Below are 17,499 nucleotides of genomic sequence, written 5' to 3' on the forward strand. Positions count from 1 at the left end.
TGACCAAGTAGAACTGCTGTGAATCCAACGCTCCTATAACATCTAGATATCCTTTATTCAACCAAAGAATGGCATTGCATGCTGTCACTGACCTGTTTCTACACAATAAGCATAGTTGCGGCAATATGGGAAAGTAAATAATGTCTGTTTGACAACATTAAAAGGCTAAAGATAACTCATAAGAAATAACGGTTTTAAGGACAACTTGTTTATGCTAAAACTACACAGAAACAGACTACCTGAAATTTTTGAAAAACTTCATTAATAACAGAAAGCTATAGAATACCTACAAACTACATATTCGGGCCAAACTAAATATCCTGAAAATGATGGGATAGGTCTGCTGAATAACAGGTGAGTTGTCAGGATATCTATTGAAAAAAAAAATCTGAGTTCTGTGACTTTGACTGAATTTATAAAAACAAAATAAAAAGATTGGACATAATGTAAAATATAGATGAACAATCTTTATTACAACACAAACACAGTGTATATACTTACTTAGTTGCATACTAGACTGTCACTTCTACTGGATCATAGGTAGACTAGCTTCAGTATCGTGTACCAGGCTGTTTAAACCCAGAGTTCCTTACTTAAGAGGTAATGTTTGCTTTATCCAGATTGATTAGGGGTTTCTACTTATCTGGCCATTTTCATTCAAACATATGAGAGGTTGTAACCTCGAGTTATCACCTGATCTACCTCTGGAAGACACAGTTGTATACATTCTTGCATAACATGCAGCATTGCTTTGTGATATATGGGCACATCATGTGTTTTCTACCTTCTATTGTGGTGTAGAAATTTTCAAAATGTTTGATTATTTAGTTTTTGTAATGCTATAGCAGAAACACGTGGTTTAGAAAGTCGTCAACGTTACGTTGTTCTAATTTCTTTGTTCTCTGTAACAGGTGACGTATTCTTTGCCCACAAAGATATTTCAGTATTGTATGAAGCATCCAGGTAAAACAGATTGAACTGGAATAGTATTTTCTGGACGATTATGATTCTGACTGAAGGTAATAGCCAATCAATGCTTTCAAGGAATAAAGGTCACAGAATGACAATAGACAAAGAAAATGTGTTTACATTCTACATTCAAGTGCACTATGTGAGTTCAATTTTCTATTAGATGATTCACAAGGATGAGTTACTTTTAGAGATCGGAAGTTTTGTTCAATAGCAATCAATTCCTAGAGAAAGAAGGCTGCAGGACTATAAACAGTCTAGTAAAAAAGGACTGTCCAGACCTCTGCATACGCATGCACACTGCGCTTTCTGTTTTATTTGTATAATAAAACTTCTGTTCATTCTTTTAAAGTTGTTCAGACTTTTTAATCCACACTTAAAAAGAAACTCAGTCTAATTCCCTCATACAGAAAATTTTCTTAGTTCTTGAGTGGACATACTGTTACCTGCGAGTCTATATATCTTGTTGGGAAACTGGATTACCACAATAACATTACTGTCCATTAGCAGAACAGGTGTTAAATCCATGGTTGGAAAAAAAGGAACAAAGGCAGCTATAATGAAATAAACTTATCGACTTTGTTGGCCTAGTGTGTTGTGAAAATCGCGCATAAAAGAATAACCAAGTAATTCCAAAAATTACTATGTTAAAATAAGAAGGTAGAAAACGCATGATGTGTCTATATACCCCAAAATTACTGATGTGACCATAAACCCCTCGGCTTCCAAAAAGACATTTTTCAATATAGATTTTGTTTCATATTTAAGCACCAAATTGTTTCTGAATTCATGACTTTGTTGGCTATAGAAGCCTCAATAGCACAAAAATCAATCAAGCTTGCACACACAAATCTAAGCAAAATAAACCATCAATATTCAATATTGTAATCAATACCACTGCTGTGGTTCCCCATATATCTTACACACAAAATGAATTGTTTCATACAATATATTTGCTCAGTTATACACACTGGGTGCTGTAACAGTGCGATATGTCCAAATGAAACTGAACTAAAAAGAGACTACAGAACAGTACTAAATCTCTTACTCATGAATGTAAAATGAAGTAAAGAGAATGGGCAAAAAGTGAAATACAAAATGAACAATATCTATTAAACATAGTGTGTTTACCTATTTTAGAATACGACGGATTGTCACCTTGGCTGGATATGCTCAGTGGCTAACTCTTTAAGAACTTGTTACAGATTATACTGATCAAATACAACGTTCCTTAGCATGTAAAAAACATTCATTTACCCAGGCCAGTTTGCCTTGTCCAAATGACTGGTCATTCTCATACAAAATAGATTGAGCTGTAATATTTGCATATCATCTGAAGAGCCGTTTAAAGACACTGCTATCGATATTCTAACACAATATATTGTATTGAGCAACATTAATACTTGTTATGTGAAAATTGCACATATGCAGAACAAAGAATAAATAATATAATATTACAAGAAGATTGTTTGTTTGTTTTTAAGCACAAAGCAACACAATGGGCTATCTGTTTTCTACCTACTTAAACCCAAGTTTTAGTGTTATAAGCCCTCAAACTTATCACTGAGCCATTGGAGGCTGCAAGAAGATAGAAATACAACAACGTGCAAAACAAATGATTCATTATGGCGTTTGTCTCCTGATGAGTCAACGATAAGTTTACTAGCATACAGCGCTAAAATCCAGGGTTCAATTCCTGCGGTGACTAGAGAGCAGATAGGCTATTGTGTGGATCTCCCCGATACTGAATGTTATAAAAAAAGTCAGTAGTTTGAAGAATTTCTAGTTTATATATATATTTTTTTTTTATTCATAAGTGATTGTTTTAATCATTTGCACTTGAATTATATTAGTCTTTATTCATTGAGTTTTTGATATGGAAAATTGGAAAGTTTCTTCTTGGAATAATCAATGAGTAATATTAAAAACATACAATAACAAATGATGCTAATACTGTACTATTATACAGGCCAGTGTACTAATAGACTAATAAAAGTACATAAAATGTAGAGGGCGAGAGGTACTCACGTTGTCATTTTATTTCTTCCATGTTTGTACGAGTTGGGAAACGTGGAACAATATTTTAACTATTTTATATTGTGTTCATTAACAATAATAAAATGCCAGCTCACTTCAATCCACCAGTTATTCAGGATAACCCCACGGGATGGGGACCGTGTTCTATTCCAGAACAATTCAAAGATATGCCATACCAGCCCTTTTCGAAAAATGATCGACTTGGCAAAGTAGGTAACTAGCCGTATTGGACTTGTTTGTGATATGTACTATAAGGTATACCGTAGGCTTAATTGTGACTTTCAGAAGGCCACACTACTTTACAGTTACAGACAAAGTTACGCTTGCAGAGACTGATTTCTTCAGGATAAGTTGGAAATAGCTTTGGGGAAGATTATGCTATTACTATTAAGAGAGTGAAGTAGTAGCCTGGGAACTGAAATTAATGAAGCAAAACATAAGTTGATACAATTAGGGTAAAAGTAAAATTCAGATGGGAAACATGACATTGTTTTAAAATGTTAACACTAGGTTACAGTGGTACACAGTAGCAAAAAGAAAAAAAGTTAAGACTATGTAGACTTGTTTGGTTAGTAATAGTATTCAGGTATCAATCTAAGAGTTTTGAAAGCAGAGGGTGTTTTAAGGATTATTAAAATGACATCGACAGCAAGAATTGGAAAATACTATTTTCACTGCCATTTAACTTTTGCCGTTTTGGAGAAAAGATCACTTGGAAATGCCAAAAAATAATATGTTCATAAAAAAATACTTTTGATTGAAGTATGTAGATTCAGTACTAGTAAGTAAACAAGTATAATTTGGATCTTATCTGTATTATAATTGAACAGTATATCATGAACCTGAAGCTTGTATACATGATCTGCCTTTACCAAACCTAAACCTACACACACACGACACGCACGAGCATGTAAGTGCATGAAAGAGTGCCATACTTTGAATAAAGTAGCAAATGCTATCATTGTCTTGGGTTAAGATTGTTAAATTTGTTGCTTATTTTTCATCTTTGTGGTAAATAAAATGTACCAATATTAAAACATTTAAAACTTCCATAGAATTGGTATATTATTAAACTGTCATAAAAAAGGTATTATACTATCAAACCATTTGCTGCTGTTGTGATAATTGCCAGGAAAATATTCACTGCGAGATTTGAACCATTAGTTGTATGCAATGAGGAAAGAGATGAGAAAGAGGTTAATATAGTGGGGTACTCATTAAGTATATGGATAAAGTCATATTAAGTGGAAAGAACAGAAAAACTTGTACTAGAACTTGCTTCTCAGATGGTAGTGTTGACAGTTGAGTTGCTGGTGTCAAGGAACACTTTCTTTTGCAGTGCATGCAGGAATAAGTGATGTTCAAAATTACAAATCAAAAGAGCAGATTAATAAATGTAATAAACTCCTTAAAGGTTTAATGATGGAAATGGATGTGTGTCTATTTTGGAGTACTTTCTCAGGTTATATGTGGGAATTAATTATTTAGCAGTACCTAAGGCTTAAATAAAAGATTATTATTAGGATATGCTAGAGTAAATGGTGATCTGTTTGGACGTGTAGGGTAGTTTTTCAGGATAAGAGTAAAATATATGCTAGAGCTGGTCTTCAGTTAAGTAGGTTAGGTTGTTTGGGGAAGCTCATAACTGTGTTATTAAAGATAGTTCCGATACAGTACATTACCTCCTCTCACAGATACAGCTATTCTTGTAAATTTTTTTTTCACATTCCATAAACTGCAGGTGGGGAGGGGGACTCAACTATGGAATTATCAGCTCTCATTTGACATGAGATTGATTATTATATTATTCAGCCATCTGCTCCTGATGTTCACCATTTTTTTCCTTAATATGCTGAGGGATGATGAGGAATTTGACAGCCTTTTTCCTCCGATTGGTTTTGCAATGTCTTCCTATACCCCTACTGCAGAATTGGCTAGGCCTAATATGGCGTTTTTGGAAGTGATTTCTCAGGTGTGTTCTGTTTAATCATTTTCCTTATTTCTTTAATTCCCTTCTTTCCTTGTGACATGATACCCCATCCTCTCAGTATTTTGTGTTTCCCCCTTCCCTGGATAGTAGGATTCATGCAGTGTTTTGTATCTCAGATGTGTGAGGGCACTAGCATGCCTAACGCTTCACAGGCTTCAGATCAGTTTGCATTAGCTTACCATCAGGCTGAATTTCCTATTCTTGATTCTCAACAGTTGAATCAATTTTGCCTGTGTGGGAGGAGGACCCTGGTCATTTATCCCATGTCCAGTTTTCACTGCATTCCTTTTACCCTATCAACTTTCCTACAGTACCTGTCCACTATTCACCTACTTTCCAATGTGCTCTTGAGGGTTTTTTTTGGGAATACTCTCTCCCTGGTTACCTCCATTTTGGCACATTGTCTTCTTTGGCTCTTTCCTTTCGCATGTGGTTTCTCTGTTGTTGGGGTCTTCTGGAGAGAGACACTCTGTTGTCCCAGGTTTGTTGACTACCTACATATCTTTGGGACTTGTGTATGGCACCTTTTCAGCAATGATCTGTTTTCAGAGATGTTCCTGAGACTTTAGAATCAGTGAGACAGCAATTGACCATTTTATCTTTGTCTCATTCAGAGCCTAAACCTATTAATTTTTTCCAACTTGCTCCTTCCCAGCCCTTACCAGCTCCTACCTCTAGAGGTTCCTCCACTCGTTGTATTATTTGACACAGATAAACACGTTGCCAACAGTACTGGTGATTACCCGGTGGGTTCCAGCCCAGTGAGGGGTTGCTAGACTGATTTAATTCCCCTATGGCAAGATTTTGCCACAGGTCTTTGAGTTACTTGGGTATTATCATCCACTTCCTTTCCCCTCTGTTATCTTGGGTACCCTTAACCTTTCAGTTGCTTCGGGATCCTACCACCAGTCTTCTGTCCAAGGTGGCCTAGAATCTTCTCTCTCAGAAAACCATTGAATCTGTACCTCATCCTTCTCCAGGTTTTTATTCCATTCTGTTTGTGGTACCCAATAAAACTAAAGACTGGCAGTCCGTGATCGATCTGTCCTATCTCAATCAATTTTTAGTTATACCCAGCTTTCCCATGGAGTCTTTTCTCACCCTCAGGATGGTTTTTTCTCCAGGTCTATGGATGACCAAGCTAGACATCTTGAATGCTTATCTGCATATTCCTATAAATTGTTGGTCAAGGCACTATCTTTATTTTGTTCAACATGGGGTATTGTATCAACTTCATGCCCCCCTTTTTTTCTACCAGTGGAGTATGGATGGGAGTCATTACCAGTTTCCAGTTCCCAGCCACTGGGATGGTGGACCATGGAGATAACCTCCTGAATGTGATTGATATATAAGATGTAAACAATAATGAATCCATTCAGTTGAGAATATGACAGTGTTCTGCTGGTGTAAGATGACAAGATGTCCTCCAATCTGAAGCTCCATCTCTGAACTGGTGTTGTGGCTTTGGAGTGAGCCATCAAAATTGCAGTTCATCTTTGATTGTGATCCCCTATCCTACCCCCATATGGATGTTGGTTCCCAGTGTCTGGGTTTTTAATTGAAAGCTGGACCCTTCTACATAAGTCCTCACACGTTTTACATGTGTCTCTGTACCCTCACTCGGTTGGACTCATGTTTACTACTAATGTGTTATGGGTCATAGTGGATGAACATGGAAGTTACTATGGCTCTTCCTCTTGCTCTATCCCTCGAAGATTTATGTCAGGGTTCTTTGTATATGAATGGGCTGGGATTCTTCGACAGTAGGTGTCTGTGAATTGTTGGCGATAAATTCAAACAATAAACGAACAGCACACAATCCACTTGTTTTAAAATAATATAGATTCAAAACAGGTCAAACGTATGTACAAACATTCTTTACACTGTGATATCACAGTTGTATCTAAAACTAAGTTATTCTCTTTTCTTGTCAAAAGTCCAGACAGACCGATTCACTTACTTTAGAATCCAGTTGACAAGATGAGTTATTTTTCTTTACTGTTATCACAATAGCATCAGTGAATAATTCACTTACAGTACCCCATGAGTTACCACAGTTGTTTCCTGAACCTTAAATAATTGTCCCCTTTTCATCAAAGTCCACACAGATGGGTTCATTTACTTTAGAACACCCTTTGTTAAGACCAATTATTCTCTTTATCTCTATTAAACTGTGAAACTCGCTTTAAAATATTGCCTATTATGGCTAATCACTCGCACGGCGGCTAACCTCACATTTTCTAAGTTTTTCTAACTGAACTTTCGCTTCACTTAACTTGCTCTTGCTTGGTCACCTATATTTATACCTTGTTCAACAGAGGCCTGGAATTTTCTACAACCTAGGAGCTGCTATGATGCAACAATACTCTTTTGGTGAGAAAAATACTGAAGGTTCGGGTAATGTGATGCCAACAATATTACTTAAAGCCTGGTACAACAATCAACTGCATACGCAACTTAAGACTCATAAAGAGTTATGTAAGGATATTTGTCACAACTAACGCTGTTAAAAACTATCAACCTTCAACACTCCTGTCATGAAAACTAAACAATCATTAGATGTTAAGTCACAAAATAAACTAAATAATAATGCTTGCACTAAACAGTATAGTATATCCAACATTTTTCATATGCTGATGATGTTACTGCACTGGGGAAGGTTCTTGTATGATTAGTTTTGAGTGGTATATTTCACAATACTTGACATCTTATTCCTTTTGACTGGATGTGGTGTTCTTGGATCAGTACAACATTTTCTCACTGTGGGTATGGTATCTTCCTCCTAGCTGATGAAATTGAGGTGATGATGGTATGCAGTTGACTTCTGCCGGTATGATCCTTTGTTGAACCCCCACATAGACGTTGGTTCCTGGTGGCTGGGTTTTAGATTGTAGTTGACTTGCTGATGGTATGATCCTCTTTCCTTTCCCCTCATAGACATTGGTTCCTGATGGCTGGATTTTGGATTGCAGTTGATTTGCCAATGATATGATCCTCTTTCTTACCCCCCATATGAATGTTGGTTTCCAGTGGCTGGGTTTGGGATTGTAGTCAACTCACCAACGACATGATTCCCATCCTACCCCCACATTGATGTTGGTTCCTGGTGGCTGGGTTTTGGATGCAGTTGACTTGCTGTGTATGGTCCATTGCTCCCTAGCTACTCTACACTGTGGAGCAATCCTTTTTACTCGCACCCACATTACTGTCATCAAAGGAATTGAGATACCGATATCAGGTGATTTGGGTCCCTATCCAACCTTTGTTCTCTCCTTTTTGGATGTATTCCTCCCATTTTCCACTCATGTTTGCAACACCTCTTTCCACTCTGGGCATAGAGTATACCTGGTACAGAAGTGGTGCGGTCTCCCTAGTATGATCCTCTTATGCGAAGATCTCCCCTTTATGGGTGTTCTTTGGATGCTTTTGAAGTATGCTTTTTTCTTACTTTCTCAGTGATCCCTCCATCTATTCAGTGTGGGATTCTATCTACTTATGTGAGAATGAGGTAATGTACCATATTGGAAGTTATAACTTTCCTGTACTGAAAATGTATTACTGATTGGTACTTACCTCTTCTTACACTTCCTCCCCACTGAAAACCAGTGCTTCCATTTTCTGCCTAAACTTGAAGGGATAGTTTGGTAGAATCAAGTAGAGGGATTCACGTGTCAGGAGTGTGTGTGTTGCACTCCTGTTGGTGGAGGGTTGTTGCATGACTAAAGGCTCACCTTACCAGATTGCAGACTTGTATCGAAAGAATGAGGTGACGTCATAATACTTGAAAATGGTTGAAAAAGCCAATATGGGGACATTCTGAGCTTTTAATTGGTTTATTCACATGTCATAGACAGAAGTAAGTATATACAAGGGAGAGTTTCCAAAAATGAAAAGTGGTGAGTGGGGCCATTGTGTTTGAATCAGAACAGGAGCGATATCTCATCAAATAGAAGAGATAGGAGGTTCTTATTTTATATTCTGTTTTGTTAATATGGCTAATTTGAAATACTAATTCATAAGAAACTATAGACTTTGTATTTTGACATCACAAACATCTAATTTGAACCAGTGTTGCATTTAACATACCATGCGATACACAAAAATCAAGGTTTAGGTGCTTTTTTTTAATATTTACTTTTAAATTAAGAAATTAAATAATGTATAATATTAAAATTTGAATTATAATCTACAGTTTGATACCAAACTTACTGATATAAATTCATAAAATAGTAGTTCAATAAAATTTTGAATGCGAGTCAACAAACAAGATGACATAGCCTTTGACCCATGACCTGTGTGAAAAGGTTAACGTTATTCAAATTTATAAATAAATTTAATAGGATCAAGAATAAATTTGATTGGCATTATTCTAGTGTTAGGAGTATTAGGAATAAAACAAGAGAGTTCAGTTCTTTAGTCAAAATATAATGTAAGATTATGATATAGTGGGAAGTACACATATTTGTTTAGATTTGGAGAATATTGATAATATGAATTATCAGTGATCTTTAACATATAGACTGCTCATTGGGTCACTGTGTTTGAAAATAATAGAAAACTGTGGTGACCATGATAGTTTATGGTAAAACGGTTGTTGACACTGCATTGTCAGGTATTTCAATGGCAATCCTAAATAAATATATTGTATTAATATTTACAAAACGTCTTATGAATGTACACCATCAACAACTAAGTTCTCTTTAAATGTAAGAGTAGCCAAATAATCATATTTACAAAAGTAATAAATTAAAGTGCACTAAACATATTTTACTACTATAATTTCTTTTCAGACACATTTTGCTAATGTATTAAGAATAAAAAAACAATATTTTTTTCTTTGGCACACTGAAAAGTAGAATCTTTATTACATATTTCAGCCAACTAGTTTCAATAACACAGCTCTGATGATATGTATTAGCTTTGGTTGTTACATATTTTGTATCTTGCTTATCTGCATATTTGACTTTTTTTTATGTTGCTTTCTCCACTTCTCTGGCCTTTAAGACAAGTGATTCTTTATGGTTTTTGTAAGGATTTGACAAAGGCATCAGTTCATAGTTGAGGGATGCCATCTGTTGCCAATCTTGATTGTTCCTCCAAAATAACTTCCAACAGGTGTAGATGTTGGAGAAGACTGGCAAGAACAGTGTTGATTGTGACCTAGTCTGATTGCCACCTTCTGTGCTTCATGGTGCATTGTCTGGTAGTTAGTGCAGCTGAGACCAGCTTACACATATTACACTGATGCATATTTTGAGCACTTGCTCACTGTCTTATTGGCGTACCAAAAATAAAAGAAGGTGATGTATATGATCTTTAACATCTCTTAAATTTAACCCTCAGAAAATTCTGTATGGTCCTCATGCTTTATACTTAGTGTTTGTCTTTTTACATGTCATCAAAGGAGTATCATCACAGTTCAGGTCAATTCCATTATTTTCTACATATTACTCAGTATATCACTAGCATTCTCTCTTGTATAAACAGAAAACAAAATTTAAAATTTCGGCCATTTCATAGTCTTCATCAGCATCCTTGAAGGGTCCCATTTTCATTTTAACATTCTGCTTACATTTAACATAATTAAAAGCAATTGTTGCTATTAGTTTTAACATTATGAGCCTTATATCTTTTTCCAACCTTAGTTTTTCTCTAGTTCTTTATATCTTTCCTTCTATCTGTCAGTCAAATTTTTTACTCTTCTGGTATATATCCCTGATTTTCTCCCTGTAGTCCTTAGTATGAGTCAATTAGGTTTGATCTTCCCTGTTATCCATTTCTTATTTTTAGGAACATACATATCTTGAGTTAAAAACAATTAATTTTTAAATGAAAGTATAAATGAGAGAAGCTGAAGTTCTTTTTAATAGTTGAGAGATATACTCAATTCCCTTGTCAAATATATTTCCAATATTTGCCCTGCTCAATTCTTCACTAATAATTAATTCTTTTCTCAGTTGAGATAGCATACATTTTTTGCCCTCATAATTTTACTTCTCGTTTTTGTTCTTTTCTCAGATGAGATAGTCTAAACTTTTCATATTTTGCCAATTTCTTGTTGTAAAGCTCAATTAAGATGACACTCATAATACCACTGTAGTAAAGTATAAGCATAGAATAAATCAGTAGCATGTTGGAGGCATCTAATGGAATAGCTCTGAACCTACCCCATTTTCACCATGTAACTACAATAACTTCAATAAGAGTCACTGTTTGTCGACCTTGATTTTCATGGTGTTATGTTTCTGCAGTGAGACATACTGTTTTGCTATTCTTTCTTTCTTCTTTCTCCTTCTTCCAAACACTTTTCAGTCAACCACCATTCCTTCATTTCTTGGCAGATTGACTTTAATCTTGGTAGGGTTATACCTTGTTCCAAAATGTTCAGACAATTTTTTTGGTTTAGGTTTTGTAAGGACTTTAGGGGGGTCAAAGGTCAAACAACCAAGAAATATATATTTTGGGCCCCTTTGCATTTAAATTTACAGCAATTAAGATGAATATTGGCACAAATATAAATGTTCATGTGTTCAACATATTGATATACAAAAAAGTTGGATTTGCCCATTTTGTGTCTTTTTAAGGGGAGTCAGAGCTCTCAAAAAGAGCATAATTTTTGGTCAATTACTCAGCCATATTGACAAACAAAAATGTTGGACTTCCCCATTTTTATAAATTAATGGGGGTATGGTTTTTTAACAATTACTCATCTGTATTTTGACCAATTTACAAGGGATTTGGTACAAAGATAATTTTTAAAGGTACCAAATAGAGATATAGATAGCTTTTAAAATGTTATCTTTTACTCAATTTTTAAGCTAGAAAAGTACACTTTGGGGTTTTCCTGAACTATTTATCTATATGTCAACCAACTTACATGGGATTTGGTACAGAGATATCTTCTTCACAAGCAGTGATATAAACAATTTTCAATTTCTCTATGTTTTTCACAATTTTGCTGGTGTCAAAATTGGCCATGTTAGAATTGTGTGGTGGAGACATTGCATTTGCCTTATGAATGTTGGCCTCTTTAATTTAAACTGCTTATCTCAGCTTCTTAGAAGTTGTAATCTGTTAATTTAAACATTCAATAAAAGTTCTTTTTTTTTGCTTTATTCAACTCTATAAGCAAATATCACTTCTAGTTCAGTGGAGATTTGTGTAGAGATTGCAACAAAGTGGTAAAAGCTTAGCTTGGTAGTATGTTATTGTTGTTAGAAGAAATGATGATTGTAAACAACTTCTGCCTCAGTTACAGTCCTGAATTATTTTTTATAGCTTGTAAAAATTTTACCTTATCATTTGTGTTTCAATTGAGTTTTGAAATTGCAGTATGATGTGAAAATAAATGCTAGAACCTTTTGTACTTAGCTATATCAAGCTTTGTTTTGCCAACAATACTGCTGTTTGTTAGGCCATGTTCACATTAGGTTTTAGTCATTCCTCAGATGTACAAAAATGAAATTAAAATATATAGAAAAGTTGTATAGAAAATGATATAAAACAGGTTTAAAACTTATTTAATGTGTTAAATGAAAAACATTCAAATGAACAATTAAAAAGAAATACGCTTTTTTATAATTTTGTTTGGATAGTTATTTTTATTGACTGTGAGTGATTATAAGCATGAAGAAAACTGTATGGTTTTTTAAAAATCAAAACAAAGACAAACTTTAAAGATTTATAAAATAAAAACTATTGGAAAGCTTCACAAAAATGTAAAACATTAAAATCGGTGATTAAAATCTACAACAAAGGTAACCACTTTTCATCGTTCCTAAAAAACGTTGCACAATGAAATATTTTAGAATTTCAAAATATGAAGATTCATTGAAATGTCACCTATAAAAAGTTTATTTTACAGAAGTTGCATAATCTGTAGAAAGTAATATCTTTTTTTTCATTGCAATAAAACAACCCATATGACAGGTGCAATAAATGAGTAAAGCACTGGGCATTTTAAGATTAAATTTGTTCCACAGATCTGTCCAGTTAATCTGATAATTTTTCCTCTGCACTTACTTCAGTACATGGAAAACTCATGGAAGTTCTAAAAAACAATTTATGAGTCCTTAAGTATGTCTTTGTACCTGCAGAAAGGGAAAATGGGTATAGTATTAAGTAGTTTTTTATTAGTGTTTTCGCTGAATAGCATAGATGAAAAATCCCAAGCCTAAAGTTTTGGTAATTGGAAGAATAATTTTTCATCAGATTATGTGTTTAATGAAAAAGTATGTAATAAATATAAATATTTGTCAGAAGTTTTATTTTCTAATAGTGTTTGGAAGTTTGTCAAACAGTAATAAAATCTCTCTCCCACTGTAGGAGTTTTGTGTTTATCATTTGTAGAGTAATTTTTTATTTCTTGATTTAAGAAGTTGCTAATAGGTACTTTGATATTGGGGATATTGAGTGTCAAATTAGAAACCATGATCAAGACTTGATCTCATGCGGTATTATTTATACTTTAGATTTATTAAGCTGTGATATAGTTTTTTTAGTTGATAAAATTGGGCTGATTTTGGATGTTCTTTGTTTTGGTATGAACAACTATGGTTCTGATGGTCTGTTGTAATCTTTTTATGATTTAATTCATTTATTGCAATTATATCAATAATTTTTGAAAATGGAAACTAAGACTTAAAGCATTTGAATATGGGTCACATGGTTAAAATATCTATTCAGTTGGAAGAGTTGAAACTGAAATCCAACTATTGTTTTTTATTTTCACTCAATAAAATTACAGTTAATTATGGAATGCAGTGCTTCCTGATAATAATCCCAATTTATTGAAATATATACAGAAATCAGTAGCATTTTAGATTTAAAACTTATCAAACTATATGATAAAAGTGTTGAAATTGTATTGTATTTACCTTTGGACAGGTGGCTGATTGGACAGGCACGATTTATCAGGACAGAAGATTTGCCAGTAAGTTTAATTATTAATGTCAAGTCATTAATACTGTAGCTTTAAATAATTATCACATTCAGATGAAAAACCATAAACTTTCCTCAAAGGAGTGAAGAGCTTATAAAGACATTGTTTAATAATTGCTTGTGCAAGATTCTGTATACAAAGTGATTTAAGGACCAATGTTTAATTTATAGTATTTATATACATAAGGATATGTAATCTTGTTTTTAGGTGGGTAACAGTGCCTCAGATTTACCAAGAAATTTAATTAAACGTTTTTCATGGGCTTTGTTAAGTTAATAAAAAGATGGAGTATTTATCCAGTAGAGCATTCAAAGAATATTTTTGTGACATAACAGTTAAGATCGTAAAGATCTAGTTATTGCACAGAGTATTGTGCATAGTATAATGAAGTATGTTAAAAATAATTTGCACGTACAAAGTCTATAGAGCTTATCTTTACACAGGTGTTTAATTTCAAAGCTTCGATTGTTGATGTGTTTAACTGGTTTTAAGTCATAACATAATCATAGTAATAACTAATTGAAAATAAAATATTTTTAACTGTGACCTTAAATTTCCACTACAAATCAAGGGATAATTTGTTTCAAACATTCTGCATAGCAGCAATTGCTACACAAGGTAATTTTGTTTAGCAGTTGGAAAAAATTGCATATTACTGGATCAGTGCATGGCTAACAGCATCATACTGTCTCAGGTATGTGTAAAGTAGAAAAACAATTGTAAATGTACTTGAATATTGAGAAAAACATTCAAAAGTTACTTATTTTCTGTAGAAAATATTTTAATACAATGGCCATGCTTTATGCAGGGTTCTAACTAGGGTCCCACAGTGAGGGTTCCTGGACTCTCAACGTTTTTTCAAGAGTCCCAGTGAAATGTTCAAGGGTCCCATAGGTAGAATTAAATAAACTCAAAAAAGAAGGGAAAAAAGCACTTCACTGTCAATGAAAAACTTTATTTACAATGTACACTACATGTCTACTTTTTACAAGTGGATAAGAGCATGTTAATGTTCAATGAAAAACTTTTATTTACAATTTACAGTGCCTTTTGTTTTCCTTTATGAATGCAAAGTAATTTTCATAAGATTAAAAATAATTTTCTTCACCTGAAAATTTTCAAATATTATTTGCATAATCCCTAAAACCTCGTAAGTAAATATCAAATGTTTTTTCTTTCAGAAAACTTTATATTTAAACTGTTATTTTTTCACCCTAACTCAATATGAAGTCTATTGATTTGATCAACCTTGTAACCATCACAAAAAAATTAGGAAATAATTATAAATTTCTGCTATTTTCTCTCTGTAACAACTGCAAATTGTAATAGAAATCCACAAGTGGTTTTCTAAAGTAGTTAAAGCTTATAACAGTATACACCTATTTATACATAAACTTTATTGTTTTATTGCCCTTTGAGTCATGTTTAACTACTATTCATGCCATATAAATTGCAAATTGTGGTGAACGTAGCTCGTGTTATGGTATTAAATTACATAATGCGCAAACTACTTACGAGTGTACTTCACTTTATCTAACCTAAAAAATTTTCAGTTCTTACATTTAATTTAATTTATAATAATAAATAAATAAAGAATACTCTTCAAAAAAAAACAAAGTACTTATCTGTGTTTATTTTTTTTTGCTCTCAACTGTCAATGAAACTTAACCCTACTTTTTATACTAGGTGTACTACTGCATTAATTTAATTAAATAATGCATCAAAGAACACAAAATAATAACATACAAAAAGGAAACAATGTTCCATAACTATCATAATTTTTCTGGCATTTTTTACTGTTCAACAAAAACCGTTAAAAATTAAGGTAAACTCGTTAATGTATTTAATGTGGGAATGAAGTTTGAACTGGAAGGAAAACAGACAATTCCCAGTACAGACAATAACATAACTTAATATGTCATTTGATAGAGAAAAACTTTGGCTTTCTGTTGGTTATGAATAGTAGTCTTAAATGTCAGAGAACTATTGACAAACTCTATCCACAAAATCTTGTTATGTTGAACAAATTCTTTTGTATCTAATAAGCTGAGATTAGTAAACATTGTAACATATTTTGAATATTTGTATTGGGAGTGAAATATTTATAATTCCAAAACAGTTTTACCTCCTTTCAATCAAAAGCTTTTTGGATCCTGATCTTCCCTCTGAGCATTGCTAAAAAGGTTTTTCACCTATCACACCAGTCTTTTATACCTCATCAGTTTTGTGCATTTTCAGAATGTGATGGTCATGTGAGTATCCTCCACCAATCCTACTGGGCCATCTATACTAGCACAGCTAGCGTCTACTATTTTAACACAATCCTCACTTTCTAGATTGACATTTTAATGTATAGACAAAAAAACATGTCCATGTGCTACAAAATTTGGATTATGCTTAATAACAAATTTCTATCAGTTTCAATTTCAAGCATCAACTTCTTGTGTTTGATTTTCATTGTTTTTATTCATTTGTTTTAGAAATAATTCTGTTTTCCATATCCAAATTTGTTTGTATGAATTTGAGATTTAATATGGAGGATTGTGAATTTCCTGCCATAGTAGACAGTCTCCAGTTCTCACGGTTGATGATTCCTGCTGCAGAAGCACAGGCTTTAGCTTGCGAGGAGTTTTTGTCTTCATTTGGTCAACAACTTTTTCATTACATTTTGTGAGGAAGGTTGTAATTACTTTGTGGAAATTTCTTTCTACGATACTTTTCTCCTGTTTCCATACCTCTACATAATCTCCTAGTTTAGGTATTGTTCTTCATCCCAGGAGATCTGGGTGCTAAGTTTTTCAGTGTGTATTCCTTATTCCCTGTAACTATACCCATGATTAGCGAGTTTATGTTAGCTTATGTGGATTGGCTATATTTCCTCATGCTATAATTTTGGTCTTTCATGTCTTCTCTGCTTGGTATTTTGGTAAGGTTTTGCATAATCGTTACTGTTTGGCTAATTGTAACTTCAGCCACTTTCGTGGATGTGTTGGTTCATTATTTATACTTCCTTTCCCCGTTTATGTTAGTTTGTAAGTTCCTTTTTCTTTACTACTAGTTACATCTCATTGGTGACTAGATTCAACAAAAATAAAATAAATTTTATTGTTAATTGGTTGCATTTTTCTTCAGGGTAAGTTTTACTTTCGTGTCCTTTGTCTTCTCAGTTCTTTGAGTGGACTTATAAGTTTGATATTTATGTGTCTTTTCTCTTCTAAGTTCCTTTAGTGGTTTTTATTTTAGGCATTGCTTATTTGTTTATGTTTTAGGTCCAATTTCAGAGTTTTACAGGTTTGTTATTTTCATGGTCTTTGTTGACTCTACAAATATCTATGTTTTGTTCTTGCTTGTATCATTTGACCTTTCTCTTTGTCTGTGTTCCAAAGGTGTTGGTCTTCCTTTGGATTTTGGTCCATTTGTCATGGCTTCTGCATTTGACTTGTTTAGGAGGTTCATCATCTACACAATGTTTCTTCACACCAAATTCATCATTTATTTATGTTTTTTGCTGCTCGAGTCCACCAACCTTTGGAGGAGATTGTTGAGGCTGGTATGTGGAAAA

At 33.6% G+C, this 17,499-nt stretch overlaps 1 protein-coding gene across 1 annotated transcript in view; it reads left to right on the top strand.

The window, feature by feature from the left end:
• The first annotated feature begins 2,982 nt into the window (after positions 1-2,982).
• LOC106465971 (eukaryotic translation initiation factor 3 subunit D-like) overlaps positions 2,983-17,499 on the top strand; it is a 71,252-nt gene continuing 56,735 nt past the window's right edge. Inside the window, exons 1-2 of the mRNA XM_022393934.1 lie at positions 2,983-3,215; positions 13,883-13,928. Of these exons, the coding sequence (XP_022249642.1) occupies positions 3,090-3,215; positions 13,883-13,928 (172 nt within the window). The 5' untranslated portion in view covers positions 2,983-3,089. The remainder of the gene's footprint in view (positions 3,216-13,882; positions 13,929-17,499) is intronic.

The sequence above is a fragment of the Limulus polyphemus genome, unplaced genomic scaffold (assembly GCF_000517525.1).
Source record: "Limulus polyphemus unplaced genomic scaffold, Limulus_polyphemus-2.1.2 Scaffold2105, whole genome shotgun sequence".
Taxonomy (NCBI): Eukaryota; Metazoa; Arthropoda; class Merostomata; order Xiphosura; family Limulidae; genus Limulus; species Limulus polyphemus.